This window comes from Nerophis lumbriciformis, linkage group LG24 (assembly GCF_033978685.3).
Source record: "Nerophis lumbriciformis linkage group LG24, RoL_Nlum_v2.1, whole genome shotgun sequence".
Classification (NCBI taxonomy): Eukaryota; Metazoa; Chordata; class Actinopteri; order Syngnathiformes; family Syngnathidae; genus Nerophis; species Nerophis lumbriciformis.
Window position 1 is genome coordinate 18,739,523 of NC_084571.2, and position 26,403 is coordinate 18,765,925.

The following is a 26,403-nucleotide window of genomic DNA, read 5'->3' on the forward strand; positions in this document are numbered from 1 at the left end:
AATCCACTATGGACTGGACTCTCACACTATGAACTAGATCCACTATGGACTGGACTCTCACACTATTATGTTAGATCCACTATGGACTGGACTCTCACACTATGAACTAGATCCACTATGGACTGAACTCTCACACTACTATGTTAGATCCACTATGGACTGGACTCTCACAATGTTATGTTAGATCCACTATGGACTGGACTCTCACACTATTAACTAGATCCACTATGGACTGGACTCTCACAATATTATGTTAGATTCACTATGGACTGGACTCTCACACTATTAACTAGATCCACTATGGACTGGACTTTCACACTATTATGTTAGATCCACCATGGACTGGACTCTTACACTATGAACTAGATCCACTATGGACTGAACTCTCACACTATTATGTTAGATCCACTATAGACTGAACTCTCACACTATTATGTTAGATCCACTATGGACTGGACTCTCACACTATTAACTAAATCCACTATGGACTGGACTCTCACTCTATTATGTTAGATCCACTATGGACTGGACTCTCACACTATTAGCTAAATCCACTATGGACTGGACTCTCACACTATTATGTTAGATCCACTATGGACTGGACTCTCACACTATGAACTAGATCCACTATGGACTGGACTCTCACACTATTATGTTAGATCCACTATGGACTGAACTCTCACACTATTATGGTAGATCCACTATGGACTGGACTCTCACACTATTAACTAGATCCACTATGGACTGGACTCTCACACTATTATGTTAGATCCACTATGGACTAGACTCTCACACTATTAACTAAATCCACTATGGACTGGACTCTCACACTATTATGTTAGATCCACTATGGACTGGACTCTCACACTATTATGTTAGATCCACTATGGACTGGACTCTCACACTATGAACTAGATCCACTATGGACTGGACTCTCACACTATTATGTTAGATCCACTATGGACTGGACTCTCACACTATTAACTAAATCCACTATGGACTGGACTCTCACACTATTAACTAAATCCACTATGGACTGGACTCTCACACTATTATGATAGATCCACTATGGACTGGACTCTCACACTATTATGTTAGATCCACTATGGACTGGACTCTCACACTATTAACTAGATGCACTATGGACTGGACTCTCACACTATTATGTTAGATCCACTATGGACTGGACTCTCACACTATTAACTAAATCCACTATGGACTGGACTCTCACACTATTATGTTAGATCCACTATGGACTTGACTCTCACACTATTATGTTAGATCCACTATGGACTGGACTCTCACACTATGAACTAGATCCACTATGGAGTGGACTCTCACCCTATTATGTTAGATCCACTATGGACTGAACTCTCACACTATTATGTTAGATCCACTATGGACTGGACTCTCACACTATTAACTAAATCTATTATGGACTGGACTCTCACAATATTATGTTAGGTCCACTCGACGTCCATTGCACCGGTCGCCCGGTATGGGGGGGAGGGGGGGTGTTTCTCATTGTCATCCCATTGGGTTGAGTTTTTTCTTGCCCAGATGTGGGATCTGAGCCCAGGATGTCGTTGTGGCTTGTGCAGCCCTTTGAGACACTCGTGATTTACGGCTATATAAGTAAACTTTGATTGATTGATTGATTGATTGAGGTGGGAGGGGCCTATCCCCAGGTGCATGCCTTTGTACGTGGGAGGGGCCTATCCCCAGGTGCATGCCTTTGTAGGTGGGAGGGGCCTATCCCCAGGTGCATGTCTTTGGAGGTGGGAGGGGCCTATCCCCAGGTGCATGTCTAATGTAAAAAGAACAAATCATGTATAAATAGCTGCTGTAATTTGAGGAACCTCCACTTGCGTTGCCAGTGTGTATCCCCCCATCCCACACACACACGTAGAGAGAGGGAAGCCCGTGTCCTCCTGCATGAAGTTATTAGCGTGTGTCCTCCTTCCCGTGTACATCCTTCCAGGCGGTGACATCCATGATGTGATTTAGTAGCAGACAACATTTAGTGGTGGGTGACATCCATGATGTGATTTAGTAGCAGACAACATTTAGTGGTGGGTGGCAGACTCCAAATGATCTTTTTCCACTGCAGCCATTGACTCAATTGGATTTGTCCTCCCTTTCTCTTTTCATGTCTGGGTAACACACTGACTGCCAGGGTCTAAAGTGGTCAGTGCTGGAGGAGGGGTGCAGAGGATCATCTCACCACACCTCGTGTGTGTGAGTGACAATCATTGGTACGAGAGAGAGAGAGTATGTCATGTGACGTCAGAATGTCATGTGACGTGAGAATGGTTGAAGAAGAAGGTGGTCAAGTCCATGCTGCGAGCAAAGATGGCGTGCATGACTGTTGCTCATCTCCAGCCCCCACTGCCAGCTCAGCACACTCCACAGTAATTGAAGCCATTTGCAATGTTGCAGTGTGGTAATGGGCAGATCCATGTCTACACCCACCCACTGCCTCCACCATTAATCACACTAGCCAGGGTTTGGCTTCCACAGCAGCTGGGAGGGAGTCACCGTCTTAAAGGAAGGATTTGACTTTTTGCCTGCTGCTTTTTCATTTCTACTTGTCAGGTGAACAAAAAGTTTCTTGATGTGTCTTCAACTTCACTTCACTTCAATATTCACCGCTCCAATCACCAAGTTGAGTGAGCTGAAACACTTCCCAGGCTATAGAACACACCTGTATTCAAGCCACACCCACCCCATTAGGAGAATAATCAAATATGTTCACATATATTAGCCATACCGGCCAATAAGCCGCTTATATATATATATATATATATATATATATATATATATATATATATATATATATATATATATATATATATATATATATATATATATATATATATATATACATATGTGTATGTATATATGGATGTATATATGGATGTATGTGTGTATATATAATATATATATGTGTATATATATATATATATGTGTGTGTGTGTATATATATATATATATATATATATATATATATATATATATATATATATATATATATATATGTGTATATATGTGTATATGTATACATATATACACATGTGTGTATGTGTATATATGTATATGTGTGTATGTATATCTATGTATATGTATATATATGGATGTATAAATGCATATATATATATACATATATATATGGATGTATATATGGATGTATATGTGTATATATAATATATATATTATATATATGTGTATATATGTGTGTGTATGTATATATATATATATATATATATATATATGTGTGTGTGTATATATATGTATATGTATATATATGTGTGTGTATGTGTATACATATGTATATGTGTGTATATATATGTATATGTATATATATGGATGTATAAATGCATATATATGTATATGTATAGATATGGATGTATAAATGCATATATATATATATATATATATATATATATATATATATATATATATATATATATATTTATACAAACCCCGTTTCCATATGAGTTGGGAAATTGTGTTAGATGTAAATATAAACGGAATACAATGATTTGCAAATCATTTCCAACCCATATTCAGTTGAATATGCGACAAAGACAACATATTTCATGTTCAAACTGATAAACTTTTTTTTTTTTTTGCAAATAATCATTAACTTTAATAAGGGCGTGCTATGATGGCACTGCCTTTAACGCCCTCTACCACCTGTACAAACAGCTTGCCATCCCAGTCACATGTTGTATGCGGCTCTTCCGGGCTACATTATACACCCCCGCTACCACCCCCCACCCCCCCTCTCTTTGCGTAGGTTGAGATGGGCGGGGTTGGGGTGTATAATGTAGCCCGGAAGAGTTAGGGATGCATGGGATTCTGGGTATTTGTTCTGTTGTGTTTATGTTGTGTTACAGTGCAGATGTTCTCCCGAAATGTGTTTGTCATTCTTGTTTGGTGTGGGCTCACAGTGTGGCGCATATTAGTAAGCAGTGACGTGTGGTCACTATAGGCAGGTGAGGCGGGGCCTCACCTGCCATCATGGAAAGAAAAAAAATGTAAAAAGAAAAAAAAATAATTCAATTGTTATATGTATCCAGTGATTATACTATAAAGTTATTTTCCGTTTAACTTCACCAGTTTTAGATTATTTTTATTCGAAATCGCTGAATTTTCACATTTGCCGTTCAAATACTGAGAAGAGACGGTGCGGTGATCAGCAGCCAGTTGAGGCACGTCACTCAATTGTGCCTCACCATGGATTGCGGACTCGGCTAACTGCTGGCCTGCTGTGCAGTGAGACCGCAATGCTATATAAATTATATTATACATTTCCATAGTTTAGTTAGCTGAGGTATATAATGTACAGTGTATTTTGTCAACAACTGTATGTGTGTAACGTATTTCTTGTGCTGAGCGATCATAAAACTGCTGCGAAGACGCACTGTGTGAGGCTCGCGTAATCCCGCCTCCTGGTGCCGGTTATTGCACCTCTGCCGCAGACTGCACCCCCCGACGGGAGCGCCACACCAACCAAAGCCCACACCCAAACCCTCCACGTGCAAGACCGAATCCACCCCAAAAAAGTCACTTAACAAGAAGCCAAAAAAGTGCAAAAACAACATTGCTCGCGCCGGAGGAGCCGTGAACAACTGCAGGGACACAACATTAGGTACACCTGCAGACTGCAGCACGGATTTCATATTTCATTCATTCACAACTCCTCCAACACGGACACCACCGTTCCCGCACTTATAAGTAAAGGTAAGACCATAATAACGTTTTTTTTATTAAATGTGCTTTTTTGTGTGCTACAGTTTGTATGTGTAAAGTTAAAGTTAAGTTAAAGTACCAATGATTGTCACACACACACTAGGTGTAATGAAATTTGTCCTCTGCATTTGACCCATCCCCTTGATCACCCCCTGGGATGTGAGGGGTGCAGTGGGCAGCAGCGGCGCCGCGCCCGGGAATAATTGTTGTTGATTTAACCCCCCATTCCAAGCCTTGATGCTGAGTGCCAAGCAGGGAAGAATGCTGGTATGAGCTTTTAAACATAACCCGTTAACTGCTGCCAATCAAATGGTCAATAAGATACTTTTTAGGGTTCATATGTTTGTAAATCTGACTGTGATGAAGTCAGTGCCTCACCAGTTATGAACCTCACCGCACGTCACTGTTAGTAAGAGTGTTAAAGTTGTTTATATCACAACTCTCAGTGTAACCTGTATGGCTATTGACCAAGTATGCCTTGCAGTCACTTACGTGTGTAAGCAAAGGCTGCATACTACATGGGACCGGGCCGGCACGCAGACAGCATGGTGTAAAAGTGGACGCGACGACATATTGTAGAGGACGTTAAAGGCAGTGCCATCACGACACGCCCTCAATATTGTTGTCCGGGTGAAAATCGGACAATGTTTGCCCCGGGAGAGGCACTGAAATCCGGAAACTTCCCGGAAAAATCGGGGGGGTCGGCAAGTATGCAGCTGAGCCGCATCAGAGTGATCAAAGCCGCGGGTTGCCGACCCCTGGTACAACCCATAAAGCAGGCAGGCACGGAGCTATTTCTCAGCGTGTGTTTATACCAGCCGGCACGTTAATACACTGACACACAACATCCGGATTCCCATCAGGCATTGCTTCAAAACTACGGCAAGTAGTAATGTCCAAAATTTCCAGCCGTACAAACAATGTTGGGGGCGTGCCTTAAAGGCACTGCCTTTAGCGTCCTCTCACCTGAAAAGGAGACTATTATATATGTCTCCGTTATCCATAGGTTTATCTATAACCCATAACACGGTGGCCGAATGGATATAGTCACTCATGAACGGTCAGAGAAGCACAAGGCAGCGGCTACGCAGTATTATGGGCCACCTTGCAAGCAACATCCCGTTCTCATTTGCGGATGTTTTTAACTAATCCGTGAAGGATATGTTCCCGGATTCAGAGATCGCTCGCCAGTACTCAAATGGCAGAGCAAAGGCTACTCAAATAGTGAAAGTATATTATTAGTACAGTTAGTAGAACAACTGTGTTTTCATTACTGTGTATACTGTACTATATATATATATATATATATATATATATATATATATATATATATATATATATATATATATATATATATATATATATATATAAGAAATACTTTAATTTCAGTGAATTCTATCTATAAATATACTCCTCCCCCCTTAACCCCGCCCACCAACCCCCACCCCGCCGACCACGCCCACCCCCCACCTCCCCAATCTCCCGAATTCGGAGGTCTCAAGTTTGGCAAGTATGATTAGGAGTCTTTGCTTGTTTACTCACTACTAAAAGACAAGTTGTCTAGTAAGTTCACTATTTTATTTAAGGACTAAATTACAATAATAAACATATGTTTCATGTACCCTAACATTTTTTGTTACAATAATGACATTTTTTGTGGTCCCCTTTATTTAGAAAAGTACTGAAATATATTTTGGTGCTGGTCCCAAAATATTGGTGTGGGGACAACACTAGTATATTTGTGATTGATCTCCACATAGCAAAGAGGTGTGAATGGAATATAATAATTGATAAATGAGATGAGGTGCAGTGTGAAGGAGGTCTTCACAGAAGCTGTGTGAGTAAACAACAATGGAGGATGATGATGAACACAATGTGTCCTCATGTCAGGGCAATGAGTCCAGGGGCCCCACTAAGAAGGGGCACCACCTTGTGCGGCCCCTTCAACCTGAGATAATACACGCCTCTGCAGATTGCTGGCGTGTGTGGAAGAAGACCACTCACTCAGTGTTAACCTGCTCCACCATGTAGTTCATGAGTCATGTGGCAGATTTGACTCCACTGGCAGACATTTATAAACACCTTTCTTTCTCCCTGCTGGAGCGAGCGAGAGAGAGAGAGAGCGAGAGAGAGAGGAGCATGTCTTCTAGAATGACTTCAAACATCAGTGTTGCACATTTAGATTTATAATCCTGTCTGAAGCTCTGCGATGTTTGGATACCATCCACCTCTCTGCTAGCTCCACTTCAAATAGACACGCTAGATGTTTCCGCCTCTCCCATGGAAAAGGACAGATAGTGTGCGGAACCCCAGGGTGATGTTCACCGCTCCCTGTTGTCTGGCCCCGCCCCTTTTGTCTGCATGTCCCTTTGAACGTCCCATCAGAGGTCACAATAGGTCACAATTAAGTCCACCTGGGAGAAAACACTAAGGACTCCATGAAGATCATGTAGGACTAAGAACACCTGACAATTAGTCTGCTGACTATTGTGTAATAGTTCTCTCTTGTGTTTAAATAGTCCTCTCTTGTGTGTTTACATAGTCCTCTCTTGTGTTTAAATAGTCCTCTCTTGTGTGTTTAAATAGTCCTCTCTTGTGTTTAAATAGTCCTCTCTTGTGTGTTTAAATAGTCCTCTCTCGTGTGTTTAAATAGTCCTCTCTTGTGTGTTTACATAGTCCTCTCTCGTGTGTTTAAATAGTCCTCTCTTGTGTGTTTACATAGTCCTCTCTTGTGTTTAAATAGTCCTCTCTTGTGTTTAAATAGTCCTCTCTTGTGTGTTTACATAGTCCTCTCTTGTGTTTAAATTATAGTCCTCTCTTGTGTTTAAATAGTCCTCTCTTGTGTGTTTACATAGTCCTCTCTTGTGTTTAAATAGTCCTCTCTTGTGTTTAAATAGTCCTCTCTTGTGTGTTTACATAGTCCTCTCTTGTGTGTTTAAATAGTCCTCTCTGGTGTGTTTAAATAGTCCTCTCTCGTGTGTTTAAATGATCCTCTCTTGTGTGTTTAAATAATCCTCTCTGGTGTGTTTAAGTAGTCCTCTCTTGTGTGTTTAAATAGTCCTCTCTTGTGTGTTTAAATAGTCCTCTCTTGTGTTTAAATAGTCCTCTCTCGTGTGTTTAAATAGTCCTCTCTTGTGTGTTTAAATAGTCCTCTCTTGTGTGTTTACACAGTCCTCTCTCGTGTGTTTAAATAGTCCTCTCTTGTGTGTTTACATAGTCCTCTCTTGTGTTTAAATAGTCCTCTCTTGTGTTTAAATAGTCCTCTCTTGTGTGTTTACATAGTCCTCTCTTGTGTTTAAATTATAGTCCTCTCTTGTGTTTAAATAGTCCTCTCTTGTGTGTTTACATAGTCCTCTCTTGTGTTTAAATAGTCCTCTCTTGTGTTTAAATAGTCCTCTCTTGTGTGTTTACATAGTCCTCTCTTGTGTTTAAATAGTCCTCTCTTGTGTGTTTACATAGTCCTCTCTGGTGTGTTTAAATAGTCCTCTCTCGTGTGTTTAAATGATCCTCTCTTGTGTGTTTAAATAATCCTCTCTGGTGTGTTTAAGTAGTCCTCTCTTGTGTGTTTAAATAGTCCTCTCTTGTGTGTTTAAATAGTCCTCTCTTGTGTTTAAATAGTGGTCTCTTGTGTGTTTACATAGTCCTCTCTGGTGTGTTTAAATAGTCCTCTCTTGTGTGTTTAAATAGTCCTCTCTTGTGTGTTTACATAGTCCTCTCTCGTGTGTTTAAATAGTCCTCTCTTGTGTGTTTACATAGTCCTCTCTTGTGTTTAAATAGTCCTCCCTTGTGTTTAAATAGTCCTCTCTTGTGTGTTTACATAGTCCTCTCTTGTGTTTAAATAGTCCTCTCTTGTGTGTTTACATAGTCCTCTCTGGTGTGTTTAAATAGTCCTCTCTCGTGTGTTTAAATAGTCCTCTCTTGTGTGTTTAAATAGTCCACTCTGGTGTGTTTAAGTAGTCCTCTCTTGTGTGTTTAAATAGTCCTCTCTTGTGTGTTTAAATAGTCCTCTTTTGTGTGTTTACATAGTCCTCTCTTGTGTGTTTGAATAGTCCTCTCTTGTGTGTTTAAATAGTCCTCTCTCATGTGTTTAAATAGTCCTCTCTTGTGTGTTTAAATAGTCCACTCACGTGTGTTTATATAGTCCTCTCTGGTGTTTAAATAGTCCTCTCTTGTGTTTAAATAGTCCTCTCTTGTGTGTTTACATAGTCCTCTCTGGTGTGTTTAAAGAGTCCTCTCTTGTGCGTTTAAATAGTCATCTCTTGTGTGTTTACATAGTCCTCTCTTGTGTGTTTAAATAGTCCTCCTGGTGTGTTTAAATAGTCCTCTCTTGTGTGTTTAAATAGTCCTCTTTTGTGTGTTTACGTAGTCCTCTCTTGTGTGTTTATATAGTCCTCTCTTGTGTGTTTAAATAGTCCTCTCTCATGTGTTTAAATAGTCCTCTCTTGTGTGTTTAAATAGTCCACTCACGTGTATTTATATAGTCCTCTCTTGTGTGTTTAAATAGTCCTTTCTCATGTGTTTAAATAGTCCTCTCTTGTGTGTTTAAATAGGCCTCTCACGTGTGTTTAAATAGTCCTCTCTTGTGTGTTTAAATAGTCCTCTATGGTCTGTTTAAATAGTCCTCTCTTGTGTGTTTAAATAGTCCTCTCTTGTGTGTTTAAATAGTCATCTCTTGTGTGTTTAAATAGTCCTCTCTTGTGTGTTTAAATAGTCCTTTCTCATGTGTTTAAATAGTCCTCTCTTGTGTGTTTAAATAGTCCTCTCTTGTGTGTTTAAATAGTCCTCTTTGGTGTGTTTAAATAGTCCTCTCTTGTGTGTTTAAATATTCCTCTCTTGTGTGTTTAAATAGTCCTCTCTTGTGTGTTTAAATAGTCCTCTCTTGTGTGTTTAAATAGTCCTCTCTTGTGTGTTTAAATAGTCCTTTCTCATGTGTTTAAATAGTCCTCTCTGGTGTGTTTAAATATTTAAATAGTCCTCTCTTGTGTGTTTAAATAGTCCTATCTTGTGTGTTTGAATAGTCCTCTCTTGTGTGTTTAAATAGTCCTCTCTTGTGTGTTTCAATAGTCCTCTCTTGTGTGTTTAAATAGTCCTCTCTGGTGTGTTTAAATAGTCCTCTCTTGTGTGTTTAAATAGTCCTCTCTTGTGTGTTTAAATAGTCCTCCTGGTGTGTTTAAATAGTCCTCTCTTGTGAGTTTAAATAGTCATCTCTGGTGTGTTTACATAGTCCTCTCACGTGTGTCTAAATAGTCCTCTCTTGTGTGTTTAAATAGTCCTCTCTGGTGTGTTTAAATAGTCCTCTTTTGTGTGTTTAAATAGTCCTCTCTTGTGTGTTTAAATAGTCCTCTCTCATGTGTTTAAATAGTCCTCTCTTGTGTGTTTAAATAGTCCTCTCTTGTGTGTTTAAATAGTCCTCTCTCATGTGTTTAAATAGTCCTCTCTTGTGTGTTTAAATAGTCCTCTCTCATGTGTTTAAATAGTCCTCTCTTGTGTGTTTAAATAGTCTTCTCTTGTGTGTTTAAATAGTCCTCTCTGGTGTGTTTAAATAGTCCTCTCTTGTGTGTTTAAATAGTCATCTCTTGTGTGTTTAAATAGTCCTCTCTTGTGTGTTTAAATAGTCCTTTCTCATGTGTTTAAATAGTCCTCTCTGGTGTGTTTAAATATTTAAATAGTCCTCTCTTGTGTGTTTAAATAGTCCTATCTTGTGTGTTTGAATAGTCCTCTCTTGTGTGTTTAAATAGTCCTCTCTTGTGTGTTTACATAGTCCTCTCTTGTGTGTTTAAATAGTCCTCTCTTGTGTGTTTACATAGTCCTCTCTTGTGTGTTTAAATAGTCCTCTCTGGTGTGTTTAAATAGTCCTCTCTCGTGTGTTTAAATAATCCTCTCTTGTGTGTTTAAATAATCCTCTCTGGTGTGTTTAAGTAGTCCTCTCTTGTGTGTTTAAATAGTCATCTCTTGTGTGTTTAAATAGTCCTCTCTTGTGTGTTTAAATAGTCCTTTCTCATGTGTTTAAATAGTCCTCTCTGGTGTGTTTAAATATTTAAATAGTCCTCTCTTGTGTGTTTAAATAGTCCTATCTTGTGTGTTTGAATAGTCCTCTCTTGTGTGTTTAAATAGTCCTCTCTTGTGTGTTTACATAGTCCTCTCTTGTGTGTTTAAATAGTCCTCTCTTGTGTGTTTACATAGTCCTCTCTTGTGTGTTTAAATAGTCCTCTCTGGTGTGTTTAAATAGTCCTCTCTCGTGTGTTTAAATAATCCTCTCTTGTGTGTTTAAATAATCCTCTCTGGTGTGTTTAAGTAGTCCTCTCTTGTGTGTTTAAATAGTCATCTCTTGTGTGTTTAAATAGTCCTCTCTTGTGTGTTTAAATAGTCCTTTCTCATGTGTTTAAATAGTCCTCTCTGGTGTGTTTAAATATTTAAATAGTCCTCTCTTGTGTGTTTAAATAGTCCTATCTTGTGTGTTTGAATAGTCCTCTCTTGTGTGTTTAAATAGTCCTCTCTTGTGTGTTTACATAGTCCTCTCTTGTGTGTTTAAATAGTCCTCTCTTGTGTGTTTACATAGTCCTCTCTTGTGTGTTTAAATAGTCCTCTCTGGTGTGTTTAAATAGTCCTCTCTCGTGTGTTTAAATAATCCTCTCTTGTGTGTTTAAATAATCCTCTCTGGTGTGTTTAAGTAGTCCTCTCTTGTGTGTTTAAATAGTCCTCTCTTGTGTGTTTAAATAGTCCTCTCTTGTGTTTAAATAGTCCTCTCTGGTGTGTTTAAATAGTCCTCTCTTGTGTGTTTAAATAGTCCTCTCTTGTGTGTTTACATAGTCCTCTCTCGTGTGTTTAAATAGTCCTCTCTTGTGTGTTTACATAGTCCTCTTTTGTGTTTAAATAGTCCTCTCTTGTGTTTAAATAGTCCTCTCTTGTGTGTTTACATAGTCCTCTCTGGTGTGTTTAAATAGTCCTCTCTTGTGTGTTTAAATAGTCCTCTCTTGTGTGTTTACATAGTCCTCTCTCGTGTGTTTAAATAGTCCTCTCTTGTGTGTTTACATAGTCCTCTCTTGTGTTTAAATAGTCCTCTCTTGTGTTTAAATAGTCCTCTCTTGTGTGTTTACATAGTCCTCTCTTGTGTTTAAATAGTCCTCTCTTGTGTTTGAATAGTCCTCTCTTGTGTGTTTAAATAGTCCTCTCTTGAGTGTTTCAATAGTCCTCTCTTGTGTGTTTAAATAGTCCTCTCTGGTGTGTTTAAATAGTCCTCTCTTGTGTGTTTAAATAGTCCTCTCTTGTGTGTTTAAATAGTCCTCCTGGTGTGTTTAAATAGTCCTCTCTTGTGAGTTTAAATAGTCATCTCTGGTGTGTTTACATAGTCCTCTCTTGTGTGTTTACATAGTCCTCTCTTGTGTTTAAATAGTCCTCTCTTGTGTTTGAATAGTCCTCTCTTGTGTGTTTCAATAGTCCTCTCTTGTGTGTTTAAATAGTCCTCTCTGGTGTGTTTAAATAGTCCTCTCTTGTGTGTTTAAATAGTCCTCTCTTGTGTGTTTAAATAGTCATCTCTTGTGTGTTTAAATAGTCCTCTCTTGTGTGTTTAAATAGTCCTTTCTCATGTGTTTAAATAGTCCTCTCTGGTGTGTTTAAATATTTAAATAGTCCTCTCTTGTGTGTTTAAATAGTCCTATCTTGTGTGTTTGAATAGTCCTCTCTTGTGTGTTTAAATAGTCCTCTCTTGTGTGTTTGAATAGTCCTCTCTTGTGTGTTTAAATAGTCCTCTCTGGTGTGTTTAAATAGTCCTCTCTTGTGTGTTTAAATAGTCCTCTCTTGTGTGTTTAAATAGTCCTCCTGGTGTGTTTAAATAGTCCTCTCTTGTGAGTTTAAATAGTCATCTCTGGTGTGTTTACATAGTCCTCTCACGTGTGTTTAAATAGTCCTCTCTTGTGTGTTTAAATAGTCCTCTCTTGTGTGTTTAAATAGTCCTCTCTCATGTGTCTAAATAGTCCTCTCTTGTGTGTTTAAATAGTCCTCTCTGGTGTGTTTAAATAGTCCTCTTTTGTGTGTTTAAATAGTCCTCTCTTGTGTGTTTAAATAGTCCTCTCTCATGTGTTTAAATAGTCCTCTCTTGTGTGTTTAAATAGTCCTCTCTTGTGTGTTTAAATAGTCCTCTCTCATGTGTTTAAATAGTCCTCTCTTGTGTGTTTAAATAGTCCTCTCTCATGTGTTTAAATAGTCCTCTCTTGTGTGTTTAAATAGGCCTCTCTTGTGTGTTTAAATAGTCCTCTCTGGTGTGTTTAAATAGTCCTCTCTGGTGTGTTTAAATAGTCCTCTCTGGTGTGTTTAAATAGTCCTCTCTTGTGTGTTTAAATAGTCCTCTCTGGTGTGTTTAAATAGTCCTCTCTTGTGTGTTTAAATAGTCATCTCTTGTGTGTTTAAATAGTCCTCTCTTGTGTGTTTAAATAGTCCTTTCTCATGTGTTTAAATAGTCCTCTCTGGTGTGTTTAAATATTTAAATAGTCCTCTCTTGTGTGTTTAAATAGTCCTATCTTGTGTGTTTGAATAGTCCTCTCTTGTGTGTTTAAATAGTCCTCTCTTGTGTGTTTACATAGTCCTCTCTTGTGTGTTTAAATAGTCCTCTCTTGTGTGTTTACATAGTCCTCTCTTGTGTGTTTAAATAGTCCTCTCTGGTGTGTTTAAATAGTCCTCTCTTGTGTGTTTAAATAATCCTCTCTGGTGTGTTTAAGTAGTCCTCTCTTGTGTGTTTAAATAGTCCTCTCTTGTGTGTTTAAATAGTCCTCTCTTGTGTTTAAATAGTCCTCTCTTGTGTGTTTACATAGTCCTCTCTGGTGTGTTTAAATAGTCCTCTCTTGTGTGTTTAAATAGTCCTCTCTTGTGTGTTTACATAGTCCTCTCTTGTGTTTAAATAGTCCTCTCTTGTGTTTAAATAGTCCTCTCTTGTGTGTTTACATAGTCCTCTCTTGTGTTTAAATAGTCCTCTCTTGTGTTTGAATAGTCCTCTCTTGTGTGTTTAAATAGTCCTCTCTTGTGTGTTTCAATAGTCCTCTCTTGTGTGTTTAAATAGTCCTCTCTGGTGTGTTTAAATAGTCCTCTCTTGTGTGTTTAAATAGTCCTCTCTTGTGTGTTTAAATAGTCCTCCTGGTGTGTTTAAATAGTCCTCTCTTGTGAGTTTAAATAGTCATCTCTGGTGTGTTTACATAGTCCTCTCACGTGTGTTTAAATAGTCCTCTCTTGTGTGTTTAAATAGTCCTCTCTGGTGTGTTTACATAGTCCTCTCACGTGTGTTTAAATAGTCCTCTCTTGTGTGTTTAAATAGTCCTCTCTTGTGTGTTTAAATAGTCCTCTCTCATGTGTTTAAATAGTCCTCTCTTGTGTGTTTAAATAGTCCTCTCTCATGTGTTTAAATAGTCCTCTCTTGTGTGTTTAAATAGTCCTCTCTGGTGTGTTTAAATAGTCCTCTTTTGTGTGTTTATATAGTCCTCTCTTGTGTGTTTAAATAGTCCTCTCTCATGTGTTTGAATAGTCCTCTCTTGTGTGTTTAATTAGTCCTCTCTTGTGTGTTTAAATAGTCCTCTCTCATGTGTTTAAATAGTCCTCTCTTGTGTGTTTAAATAGTCCTCTCTTGTGTGTTTAAATAGTCCTCTCTTGTGTGTTTAAATAGTCCTCTCTTGTGTGTTTAAATAGTCCTCTCTGGTGTGTTTAAATAGTCCTCTCTGGTGTGTTTAAATAGTCCTCTCTGGTGTGTTTAAATAGTCCGCTCTTGTGTGTTTAAATAGTCATCTCTTGTGTGTTTAAATAGTCCTCTCTTGTGTGTTTAAATAGTCCTTTCTCATGTGTTTAAATAGTCCTCTCTGGTGTGTTTAAATATTTAAATAGTCCTCTCTTGTGTGTTTAAATAGTCCTCTCTTGTGTGTTTAAATAGTCCTCTCTTGTGTGTTTCAATAGTCCTCTCTTGTGTGTTTAAATAGTCCTCTCTGGTGTGTTTAAATAGTCCTCTCTTGTGTGTTTAAATAGTCCTCTCTTGTGTGTTTAAATAGTCATCTCTTGTGTGTTTAAATAGTCCTCTCTTGTGTGTTTAAATAGTCCTTTCTCATGTGTTTAAATAGTCCTCTCTTGTGTGTTTAAATAGTCCTCTTTGGTGTGTTTAAATAGTCCTCTCTTGTGTGTTTAAATAGTCCTCTCTTGTGTGTTTAAATAGTCCTCTCTTGTGTGTTTAAATAGTCCTTTCTCATGTGTTTAAATAGTCCTCTCTGGTGTGTTTAAATATTTAAATAGTCCTCTCTTGTGTGTTTAAATAGTCCTATCTTGTGTGTTTGAATAGTCCTCTCTTGTGTGTTTAAATAGTCCTCTCTTGTGTGTTTCAATAGTCCTCTCTTGTGAGTTTAAATAGTCATCTCTGGTGTGTTTACATAGTCCTCTCACGTGTGTTTAAATAGTCCTCTCTTGTGTGTTTAAATAGTCCTCTCTTGTGTGTTTAAATAGTCCTCTCTCATGTGTCTAAATAGTCCTCTCTGGTGTGTTTAAATAGTCCTCTTTTGTGTGTTTAAATAGTCCTCTCTTGTGTGTTTAAATAGTCCTCTCTCATGTGTTTAAATAGTCCTCTCTTGTGTGTTTAAATAGTCCTCTCTTGTGTGTTTAAATAGTCCTCTCTCATGTGTTTAAATAGTCCTCTCTTGTGTGTTTAAATAGTCCTCTCTGGTGTGTTTAAATAGTCCTCTCTGGTGTGTTTAAATAGTCCTCTCTTGTGTGTTTAAATAGTCATCTCTTGTGTGTTTAAATAGTCCTCTCTTGTGTGTTTAAATAGTCCTTTCTCATGTGTTTAAATAGTCCTCTCTGGTGTGTTTAAATATTTAAATAGTCCTCTCTTGTGTGTTTAAATAGTCCTATCTTGTGTGTTTGAATAGTCCTCTCTTGTGTGTTTAAATAGTCCTCTCTTGTGTGTTTACATAGTCCTCTCTTGTGTGTTTAAATAGTCCTCTCTTGTGTGTTTGCATAGTCCTCTCTCGTGTGTTTAAATAGTCCTCTCTTGTGTGTTTACATAGTCCTCTCTTGTGTTTAAATAGTCCTCTCTTGTGTTTAAATAGTCCTCTCTTGTGTGTTTACATAGTCCTCTCTTGTGTTTAAATAGTCCTCTCTTGTGTTTGAATAGTCCTCTCTTGTGTGTTTAAATAGTCCTCTCTTGAGTGTTTCAATAGTCCTCTCTTGTGTGTTTAAATAGTCCTCTCTGGTGTGTTTAAATAGTCCTCTCTTGTGTGTTTAAATAGTCCTCTCTTGTGTGTTTAAATAGTCCTCCTGGTGTGTTTAAATAGTCCTCTCTTGTGAGTTTAAATAGTCATCTCTGGTGTGTTTACATAGTCCTCTCTTGTGTGTTTACATAGTCCTCTCTTGTGTTTAAATAGTCCTCTCTTGTGTTTGAATAGTCCTCTCTTGTGTGTTTCAATAGTCCTCTCTTGTGTGTTTAAATAGTCCTCTCTGGTGTGTTTAAATAGTCCTCTCTTGTGTGTTTAAATAGTCCTCTCTTGTGTGTTTAAATAGTCATCTCTTGTGTGTTTAAATAGTCCTCTCTTGTGTGTTTAAATAGTCCTTTCTCATGTGTTTAAATAGTCCTCTCTGGTGTGTTTAAATATTTAAATAGTCCTCTCTTGTGTGTTTAAATAGTCCTATCTTGTGTGTTTGAATAGTCCTCTCTTGTGTGTTTAAATAGTCCTCTCTTGTGTGTTTGAATAGTCCTCTCTTGTGTGTTTAAATAGTCCTCTCTGGTGTGTTTAAATAGTCCTCTCTTGTGTGTTTAAATAGTCCTCTCTTGTGTGTTTAAATAGTCCTCCTGGTGTGTTTAAATAGTCCTCTCTTGTGAGTTTAAATAGTCATCTCTGGTGTGTTTACATAGTCCTCTCACGTGTGTTTAAATAGTCCTCTCTTGTGTGTTTACATAGTCCTCTCTTGTGTGTTTAAATAGTCCTCTCTCATGTGTCTAAATAGTCCTCTCTTGTGTGTTTAAATAGTCCTCTCTGGTGTGTTTAAATAGTCCTCTTTTGTGTGTTTAAATAGTCCTCTCTTGTGTGTTTAAATAGTCCTCTCTCATGTGTTTAAATAGTCCTCTCTTGTGTGTTTAAATAGTCCTCTCTTGTGTGTTTAAATAGTCCTCTCTCATGTGTTTAAATAGTCCTCTCTTGTGTGTTTAAATAGTCCTCTCTCATGTGTTTAAATAGTCCTCTCTTGTGTGTTTAAATAGGCCTCTCTTGTGTGTTTAAATAGTCCTCTCTGGTGTGTTTAAATAGTCCTCTCTGGTGTGTTTAAATAGTCCTCTCTGGTGTGTTTAAATAGTCCTCTCTTGTGTGTTTAAATAGTCCTCTCTGGTGTGTTTAAATAGTCCTCTCTTGTGTGTTTAAATAGTCATCTCTTGTGTGTTTAAATAGTCCTCTCTTGTGTGTTTAAATAGTCCTTTCTCATGTGTTTAAATAGTCCTCTCTGGTGTGTTTAAATATTTAAATAGTCCTCTCTTGTGTGTTTAAATAGTCCTATCTTGTGTGTTTACATAGTCCTCTCTTGTGTGTTTAAATAGTCCTCTCTTGTGTGTTTACATAGTCCTCTCTTGTGTGTTTAAATAGTCCTCTCTGGTGTGTTTAAATAGTCCTCTCTTGTGTGTTTAAATAATCCTCTCTGGTGTGTTTAAGTAGTCCTCTCTTGTGTGTTTAAATAGTCCTCTCTTGTGTGTTTAAATAGTCCTCTCTTGTGTTTAAATAGTCCTCTCTTGTGTGTTTACATAGTCCTCTCTGGTGTGTTTAAATAGTCCTCTCTTGTGTGTTTAAATAGTCCTCTCTTGTGTGTTTACATAGTCCTCTCTTGTGTTTAAATAGTCCTCTCTTGTGTTTAAATAGTCCTCTCTTGTGTGTTTACATAGTCCTCTCTTGTGTTTAAATAGTCCTCTCTTGTGTTTGAATAGTCCTCTCTTGTGTGTTTAAATAGTCCTCTCTTGTGTGTTTCAATAGTCCTCTCTTGTGTGTTTAAATAGTCCTCTCTGGTGTGTTTAAATAGTCCTCTCTTGTGTGTTTAAATAGTCCTCTCTTGTGTGTTTAAATAGTCCTCCTGGTGTGTTTAAATAGTCCTCTCTTGTGAGTTTAAATAGTCATCTCTGGTGTGTTTACATAGTCCTCTCACGTGTGTTTAAATAGTCCTCTCTTGTGTGTTTAAATAGTCCTCTCTGGTGTGTTTACATAGTCCTCTCACGTGTGTTTAAATAGTCCTCTCTTGTGTGTTTAAATAGTCCTCTCTTGTGTGTTTAAATAGTCCTCTCTCATGTGTTTAAATAGTCCTCTCTTGTGTGTTTAAATAGTCCTCTCTGGTGTGTTTAAATAGTCCTCTTTTGTGTGTTTATATAGTCCTCTCTTGTGTGTTTAAATAGTCCTCTCTCATGTGTTTGAATAGTCCTCTCTTGTGTGTTTAATTAGTCCTCTCTTGTGTGTTTAAATAGTCCTCTCTCAGGTGTTTAAATAGTCCTCTCTTGTGTGTTTAAATAGTCCTCTCTTGTGTGTTTAAATAGTCCTCTCTTGTGTGTTTAAATAGTCCTCTCTTGTGTGTTTAAATAGTCCTCTCTGGTGTGTTTAAATAGTCCTCTCTGGTGTGTTTAAATAGTCCTCTCTGGTGTGTTTAAATAGTCCGCTCTTGTGTGTTTAAATAGTCATCTCTTGTGTGTTTAAATAGTCCTCTCTTGTGTGTTTAAATAGTCCTTTCTCATGTGTTTAAATAGTCCTCTCTGGTGTGTTTAAATATTTAAATAGTCCTCTCTTGTGTGTTTAAATAGTCCTCTCTTGTGTGTTTAAATAGTCCTCTCTTGTGTGTTTCAATAGTCCTCTCTTGTGTGTTTAAATAGTCCTCTCTGGTGTGTTTAAATAGTCCTCTCTTGTGTGTTTAAATAGTCCTCTCTTGTGTGTTTAAATAGTCATCTCTTGTGTGTTTAAATAGTCCTCTCTTGTGTGTTTAAATAGTCCTTTCTCATGTGTTTAAATAGTCCTCTCTTGTGTGTTTAAATAGTCCTCTCTTGTGTGTTTAAATAGTCCTCTTTGGTGTGTTTAAATAGTCCTCTCTTGTGTGTTTAAATAGTCCTCTCTTGTGTGTTTAAATAGTCCTCTCTTGTGTGTTTAAATAGTCCTTTCTCATGTGTTTAAATAGTCCTCTCTGGTGTGTTTAAATATTTAAATAGTCCTCTCTTGTGTGTTTAAATAGTCCTATCTTGTGTGTTTGAATAGTCCTCTCTTGTGTGTTTAAATAGTCCTCTCTTGTGTGTTTCAATAGTCCTCTCTTGTGAGTTTAAATAGTCATCTCTGGTGTGTTTACATAGTCCTCTCACGTGTGTTTAAATAGTCCTCTCTTGTGTGTTTAAATAGTCCTCTCTTGTGTGTTTAAATAGTCCTCTCTCATGTGTCTAAATAGTCCTCTCTTGTGTGTTTAAATAGTCCTCTCTGGTGTGTTTAAATAGTCCTCTTTTGTGTGTTTAAATAGTCCTCTCTTGTGTGTTTAAATTGTCCTCTCTCATGTGTTTAAATAGTCCTCTCTTGTGTGTTTAAATAGTCCTCTCTTGTGTGTTTAAATAGTCCTCTCTCATGTGTTTAAATAGTCCTCTCTTGTGTGTTTAAATAGTCCTCTCTGGTGTGTTTAAATAGTCCTCTCTGGTGTGTTTAAATAGTCCTCTCTTGTGTGTTTAAATAGTCATCTCTTGTGTGTTTAAATAGTCCTCTCTTGTGTGTTTAAATAGTCCTTTCTCATGTGTTTAAATAGTCCTCTCTGGTGTGTTTAAATATTTAAATAGTCCTCTCTTGTGTGTTTAAATAGTCCTATCTTGTGTGTTTGAATAGTCCTCTCTTGTGTGTTTAAATAGTCCTCTCTTGTGTGTTTACATAGTCCTCTCTTGTGTGTTTAAATAGTCCTCTCTTGTGTGTTTACATAGTCCTCTCTGGTGTGTTTAAATAGTCCTCTCTCGTGTGTTTAAATAATCCTCTCTTGTGTGTTTAAATAATCCTCTCTGGTGTGTTTAAGTAGTCCTCTCTTGTGTGTTTAAATAGTCCTCTCTTGTGTGTTTAAATAGTCCTCTCTTGTGTTTTAATAGTCCTCTCTGGTGTGTTTAAATAGTCCTCTCTTGTGTGTTTAAATAGTCCTCTCTTGTGTGTTTACATAGTCCTCTCTCGTGTGTTTAAATAGTCCTCTCTTGTGTGTTTACATAGTCCTCTCTTGTGTTTAAATAGTCTTCTCTTGTGTTTAAATAGTCCTCTCTTGTGTGTTTACATAGTCCTCTCTTGTGTGTTTAAATAGTCCTCTCTTGTGTGTTTACATAGTCCTCTCTTGTGTGTTTAAATAGTCCTCTCTTGTGTGTTTAAATAGTCCTCTCTTGTGTGTTTACATAGTCCTCTCTTGTGTGTTTAAATAGTCCTCTCTTGTGTGTTTACATAGTCCTCTCTTGTGTGTTTAAATAGTCCTCTCTTGTGTTTAAATAGTCCTCTCTTGTGTGTTTACATAGTCCTCTCTGGTGTGTTTAAATAGTCCTCTCTTGTGTGTTTAAATAGTCCTCTCTTGTGTGTTTACATAGTCCTCTCTCGTGTGTTTAAATAGTCCTCTCTTGTGTGTTTACATAGTCCTCTCTTGTGTTTAAATAGTCCTCTCTTGTGTTTGAATAGTCCTCTCTTGTGTGTTTAAATAGTCCTCTCTTGTGTGTTTCAATAGTCCTCTCTTGTGTGTTTAAATAGTCCTCTCTGGTGTGTTTAAATAGTCCTCTCTTGTGTGTTTAAATAGTCCTCTCTTGTGTGTTTAAATAGTCCTCCTGGTGTGTTTAAATAGTCCTCTCTTGTGAGTTTAAATAGTCATCTCTGGTGTGTTTACATAGTCCTCTCACGTGTGTTTAAATAGTCCTCTCTTGTGTGTTTAAATAGTCCTCTCTTGTGTGTTTAAATAGTCCTCTCTCATGTGTTTAAATAGTCCTCTCTTGTGTGTTTAAATAATCCTCTCTGGTGTGTTTAAATAGTCGTCTTTTGTGTGTTTATATAGTCCTCTCTTGTGTGTTTAAATAGTCCTCTCTCATGTGTTTGAATAGTCCTCTCTTGTGTGTTTAATTAGTCCTCTCTTGTGTGTTTAAATAGTCCTCTCTCATGTGTTTAAATAGTCCTCTCTTGTGTGTTTAAATAGTCCTCTCGTGTGTGTTTAAATAGTCCTCTCTTGTGTGTTTAAATAGTCCTCTCTTGTGTGTTTAAATAGTCCTCTCTGGTGTGTTTAAATAGTCCTCTCTGGTGTGTTTAAATAGTCCTCTCTGGTGTGTTTAAATAGTCCTCTCTTGTGTGTTTAAATAGTCATCTCTTGTGTGTTTAAATAGTCCTCTCTTGTGTGTTTAAATAGTCCTTTCTCATGTGTTTAAATAGTCCTCTCTGGTGTGTTTAAATATTTAAATAGTCCTCTCTTGTGTGTTTAAATAGTCCTCTCTTGTGTGTTTAAATAGTCCTCTCTTGTGTGTTTCAATAGTCCTCTCTTGTGTGTTTAAATAGTCCTCTCTGGTGTGTTTAAATAGTCCTCTCTTGTGTGTTTAAATAGTCCTCTCTTGTGTGTTTAAATAGTCCTCCTGGTGTGTTTAAATAGTCCTCTCTTGTGAGTTTAAATAGTCATCTCTGGTGTGTTTACATAGTCCTCTCACGTGTGTTTAAATAGTCCTCTCTTGTGTTTGAATAGTCCTCTCTTGTGTGTTTAAATAGTCCTCTCTTGTGTGTTTCAATAGTCCTCTCTTGTGTGTTTAAATAGTCCTCTCTGGTGTGTTTAAATAGTCCTCTCTTGTGTGTTTAAATAGTCCTCTCTTGTGTGTTTAAATAGTCCTCCTGGTGTGTTTAAATAGTCCTCTCTTGTGAGTTTAAATAGTCATCTCTGGTGTGTTTACATAGTCCTCTCACGTGTGTTTAAATAGTCCTCTCTTGTGTGTTTAAATAGTCCTCTCTTGTGTGTTTAAATAGTCCTCTCTCATGTGTTTAAATAGTCCTCTCTTGTGTGTTTAAATAATCCTCTCTGGTGTGTTTAAATAGTCCTCTTTTGTGTGTTTATATAGTCCTCTCTTGTGTGTTTAAATAGTCCTCTCTCATGTGTTTGAATAGTCCTCTCTTGTGTGTTTAATTAGTCCTCTCTTGTGTGTTTAAATAGTCCTCTCTCATGTGTTTAAATAGTCCTCTCTTGTGTGTTTAAATAGTCCTCTCGTGTGTGTTTAAATAGTCCTCTCTTGTGTGTTTAAATAGTCCTCTCTTGTGTGTTTAAATAGTCCTCTCTGGTGTGTTTAAATAGTCCTCTCTGGTGTGTTTAAATAGTCCTCTCTGGTGTGTTTAAATAGTCATCTCATGTGTGTTTAAATAGTCATCTCTTGTGTGTTTAAATAGTCCTCTCTTGTGTGTTTAAATAGTCCTTTCTCATGTGTTTAAATAGTCCTCTCTGGTGTGTTTAAATATTTAAATAGTCCTCTCTTGTGTGTTTAAATAGTCCTCTCTTGTGTGTTTAAATAGTCCTCTCTTGTGTGTTTCAATAGTCCTCTCTTGTGTGTTTAAATAGTCCTCTCTGGTGTGTTTAAATAGTCCTCTCTTGTGTGTTTAAATAGTCCTCTCTTGTGTGTTTAAATAGTCCTCCTGGTGTGTTTAAATAGTCCTCTCTTGTGAGTTTAAATAGTCATCTCTGGTGTGTTTACATAGTCCTCTCACGTGTGTTTAAATAGTCCTCTCTTGTGTGTTTAAATAGTCCTCTCTCATGTGTCTAAATAGTCCTCTCTGGTGTGTTTAAATAGTCCTCTCTGGTGTGTTTAAATAGTCCTCTTTTGTGTGTTTAAATAGTCCTCTCTTGTGTGTTTAAATAGTCCTCTCTCATGTGTTTGAATAGTCCTCTCTTGTGTGTTTAAATAGTCCTCTCTTGTGTGTTTAAATAGTCCTCTCTCATGTGTTTAAATAGTCCTCTCTTGTGTGTTTAAATAGGCCTTTCACGTGTGTTTAAATAGTCCTCTCACATGTGTTTAAATAGTCCTCTCTTGTGTGTTTAAATAGTCCTCTCTGGTGTGTTATTTTGAAAGGTTAGCTACCTCGGTGGTTTCTTTGGTCAGGAAAAAAGGGACTTGAGGTCCAAATCCCAAAGCCGTGACATTGTCATCACAGCCGGATGGCCGTCTGGTGTTTGTTTGAAAGGAGAAGGCAAAAGAGTCCAGGCTGAATCACTTCATGTTGCCAATGCCTTCCCACCTCCATCATTACTGCAACATGTTTTATTTTCACTTCTCACTGACTCACACTCACTCAGGCCTCAGATGCCTTCAGCCCAGAGAGAGCAGAGAAGTAACCATTGGCCTGAATGTAAAGTATATCATGCACCTCTACTGGAAATTAGCATCAAGCTAGTGCATTTTTAGAAAAGTGGAACCTTGCTTTACTTAAATTGGAGCTTTTTTGGAGTCGTTTCTTTGTTGGCATAGAAGTTTGCAACGTTACCTGGAGGTAGTTTGGCCGAGTCCGTTTTCAGTTCTGCTGGCGTGATCGGCAACCAGGTGTGACGTCACGCACAACCCAGGTACCGCACCATGGCACACTTGTTTTTACATGAATCAGTAGAACCGACGGGTTTCGCTCACTGCCGAAAAAGTACCTGATTCTGTACCTTCCCTCAGCAAGCCTGTTTTTTATATCTAAAGGTTTACACTTAAGTTTGAATTTCAAGCACATGGAATATCTTTGCTTTTTTTTTAACTCAGCTAGCAGCCTTCAGAGTGACATGCTGTCGAATTAGACTTTGCTCATCTTGAACATTTCCAATGTGGATCAGACCGATCCAATCCCACTTTGCTTTGAACAACTGGGATAAAAGGAAGGAGGATTACGTGATCCAGGATGGCAAAAAAATAGGATTTAAAAATTTGGAACTTTGGACCTACTGGGTTCTGCCCGGTTCTGGAAATAAGAACAATAGTGTGGTCCTTAGTTTCCTACCACTTGGCTCTAATAGCCCTCCTGTTCTCCTTGATGTTTCAGGTCAATGGGATCTGATGGCCTTCATCCACAGATTTGGTCTGGGAACACCTGTGGCCGCAGTGCAGTTCCTCACACAAAACTACAAAGACTAAAGATCTTCTAAGACCTGCATGGAGATCCGTGATGAGAAGGAGCTGCTGTGAATATGTTGCAGGTTTAGCAGGTCAGGTTTCTTTGTCTTCATCCCTGATTAGAAGGAGGTTTCTACTTTGGGTTTCCGCTCTGTCACATGTCACACTGCAAGACCTCGCTGGGGATTTCTTATTAGTTTCCGAACATTGGCGACAAAAAAAGGAGAAGGGCCTCTGATATCACCAGCCAGGGTGGAAAGAGTTGATTCTAAATCAGGGACGGAAACACGTCAGGGCCAAAAAAAGGAAGTAGGAGGTGAAAGTGAGACCACAACACAGGCGGATGTTGCAGTGGAACTAAAACACCAGATTGTAGATTGTGCTTATTTGTTTATCATATTTCCTTTCTTTGCTGCAAACAACTTCCAAGCTACTTTGATTGATCTCCTGAAGTGAAAGCCCCCTTAGTCCTTCAACGTAACTTTGGGATGATTAACCCATTTTGAACCGAGGCCCACCTGGCAGGTCTGCAGAGGATCAACTTTTCAACCCTTCCACTTGGAGTTAGTCTTTATAGCAGAGTGGCCCCTCCCCTAAGGAGGAATATCGGTTTCTAACCAGCACCTGTCCTCTGGGACGGCCTTGTATCAATACCCCACATGTCTGGATCTCCACGAGGAACTTTGATGTTGTGATGATCAATCTTTACTTGGTGCTTGCATTGACCTGAATTTGGTGTCTCATCAGTGGTCCACTAGGTAATTTTTGTTCCTTTGGTGGATAAGCCCGCCTTGGTAAACCCTGTGTGGCCCCTGGATGAACCCTCAGAGATCATTGATCAATTGTATTTGCTTCCTGGACTGAGCTGTGAAAGTGGCAGACTTCACAAACAAAACAGTCTCATCAGAAGAAGACAACTGTTGTCATCCCTCTCCACCTTGATTGGACTTATTAACGCAGCATTCTTACCATTGGCAAGTTAACCGGGATTCTAACACGCCAGGCTAGAAAGAAGTCTTCCTTGCCAAGACTGAAAATGTGTTTTTCCTGCCAAAACTGCTGGCTTTGCAGCTTTCTTGGATGTTTATTTTGATGCAGAGTATTGTGGTTGAGAAAGATGTCGCCCCTTGACGCCATGGCACACACATTTCATATATTCTAATGTATTCCAGCATACATTAATTAAAAGGAATGTCTTTCATTGCCTATCGGGGACAAAAGTCATCATATATGCGCACAGAGTCTTCCTTTCCACTCATCTGATTCCACTGGAGAATTCCTCCACTTTATGGCTGCTTATGAATGACATAAACAAACTTTATTGACCTGTGTGTCTTTTAATTGTGTCTTAAAGCTAAACTCACGCAGTCTGGCTTTAATTAACATTAAAGTTTTGTTGTACAAAGGATGTACTTACCTGCCATTGAAAACTAATTCAATGGTTTTTTCACAGATCAAATGACAAACAACATAGGTGAAGTAAAACGACAATTCAAAGAAAACAACAACATCATAAAAAGGTGATTAAAAATGATAGTTAAAAGGTGCATTAACTGAAATCTTTACTAAAAAGAGAAGTTGTCAAATGTTTCTTCAAAGTGTCAACACAGTCAAGATGACGGAGGTACTGGTGCAAGTTGTTCCAGAGTCTGGAAGATATAGTCTGGAATACCAGGTTTTAACATGGGGTCTTTAGAAGACTGAAGAGACCCTGAAGATTAGGGGCCTAACAAGTCAGTGATGTACTGAGGGGCCCCACCATGCAACTGAAGAGTAGGGACATAACAAGTCAGTGATGTACTGAGGGGCCCCACCATGCAACTGAAGAGTAGGGGCATAACAAGTCAGTGATGTAGTTAGGGGCCCCACCATGCAAAGTCAGGACTAAAATCTTCAACTCAGTTTGACAGGAAGTCAATAAAGACACAAGCAAGAAGCCTGGGAAAAAGCTCAAATTATTTGACTAAATATGGCTGAGTTTCTGCAGGAAAGTCCCAGGTGCCAATGAGGTGGCAGTGGACCAATCCCAGGTGCCAATGAGGTGGCAGTGGACCAGTCCCAGGTGCCAATGAGGTGGCAGTGGACCAGTCCCAGGTGTCACTGAGGTGGCAGTGGACCAGTCCCAGGTGCCAATGAGGTGGCAGTGGACCAGTCCCAGGTGTCACTGAGGTGGCAGTGGACCAGTCCCAGGTGCCAATGAGGTGGCAGTGGACCAGCCCCAGGTGTCAATGAGGTGGCAGTGGACCAGTCCCAGGTGTCAATTAGGTGGCAGTGGACCAGTCCCAGGTGTCACTGAGGTGGAAGTGGACCAGTCCCAGGTGTCAATGAGGTGGCAGTGGACCAGTCCCAGGTGTCAATTAGGTGGCAGTGGACCAGTCCCAGGTGTCACTGAGGTGGAAGTGGACCAGTCCCAGGTATCACTGAGGTGGCATTGGACCAGTCCCAGGTGTTACTGAAAAGGTAAGGCAGGTGTCCAGGAAGACAATCAGATGCCATCTTTGTTAGTCATGAGAGAGTTGAGATCTTCTCCCACGTTCTCTAAACGCTTCCTTCCTTTTGCTTTTGTC

The 26,403-nt window shown here is 38.6% G+C and overlaps 1 protein-coding gene across 1 annotated transcript in view; it reads left to right on the plus strand.

The window, feature by feature from the left end:
* Nucleotides 1-25,866, plus strand: part of LOC140679808 (phosphatidylethanolamine-binding protein 4) — a 224,441-nt gene extending 198,575 nt beyond the window's left edge. The window contains exons 7-8 of the mRNA XM_072916029.1: nt 23,766-23,928; nt 25,824-25,866. Of these exons, the coding sequence (XP_072772130.1) occupies nt 23,766-23,857 (92 nt within the window). The 3' untranslated portion in view covers nt 23,858-23,928; nt 25,824-25,866. The remainder of the gene's footprint in view (nt 1-23,765; nt 23,929-25,823) is intronic.
* The last annotated feature ends 537 nt before the right edge of the window (nt 25,867-26,403 follow it).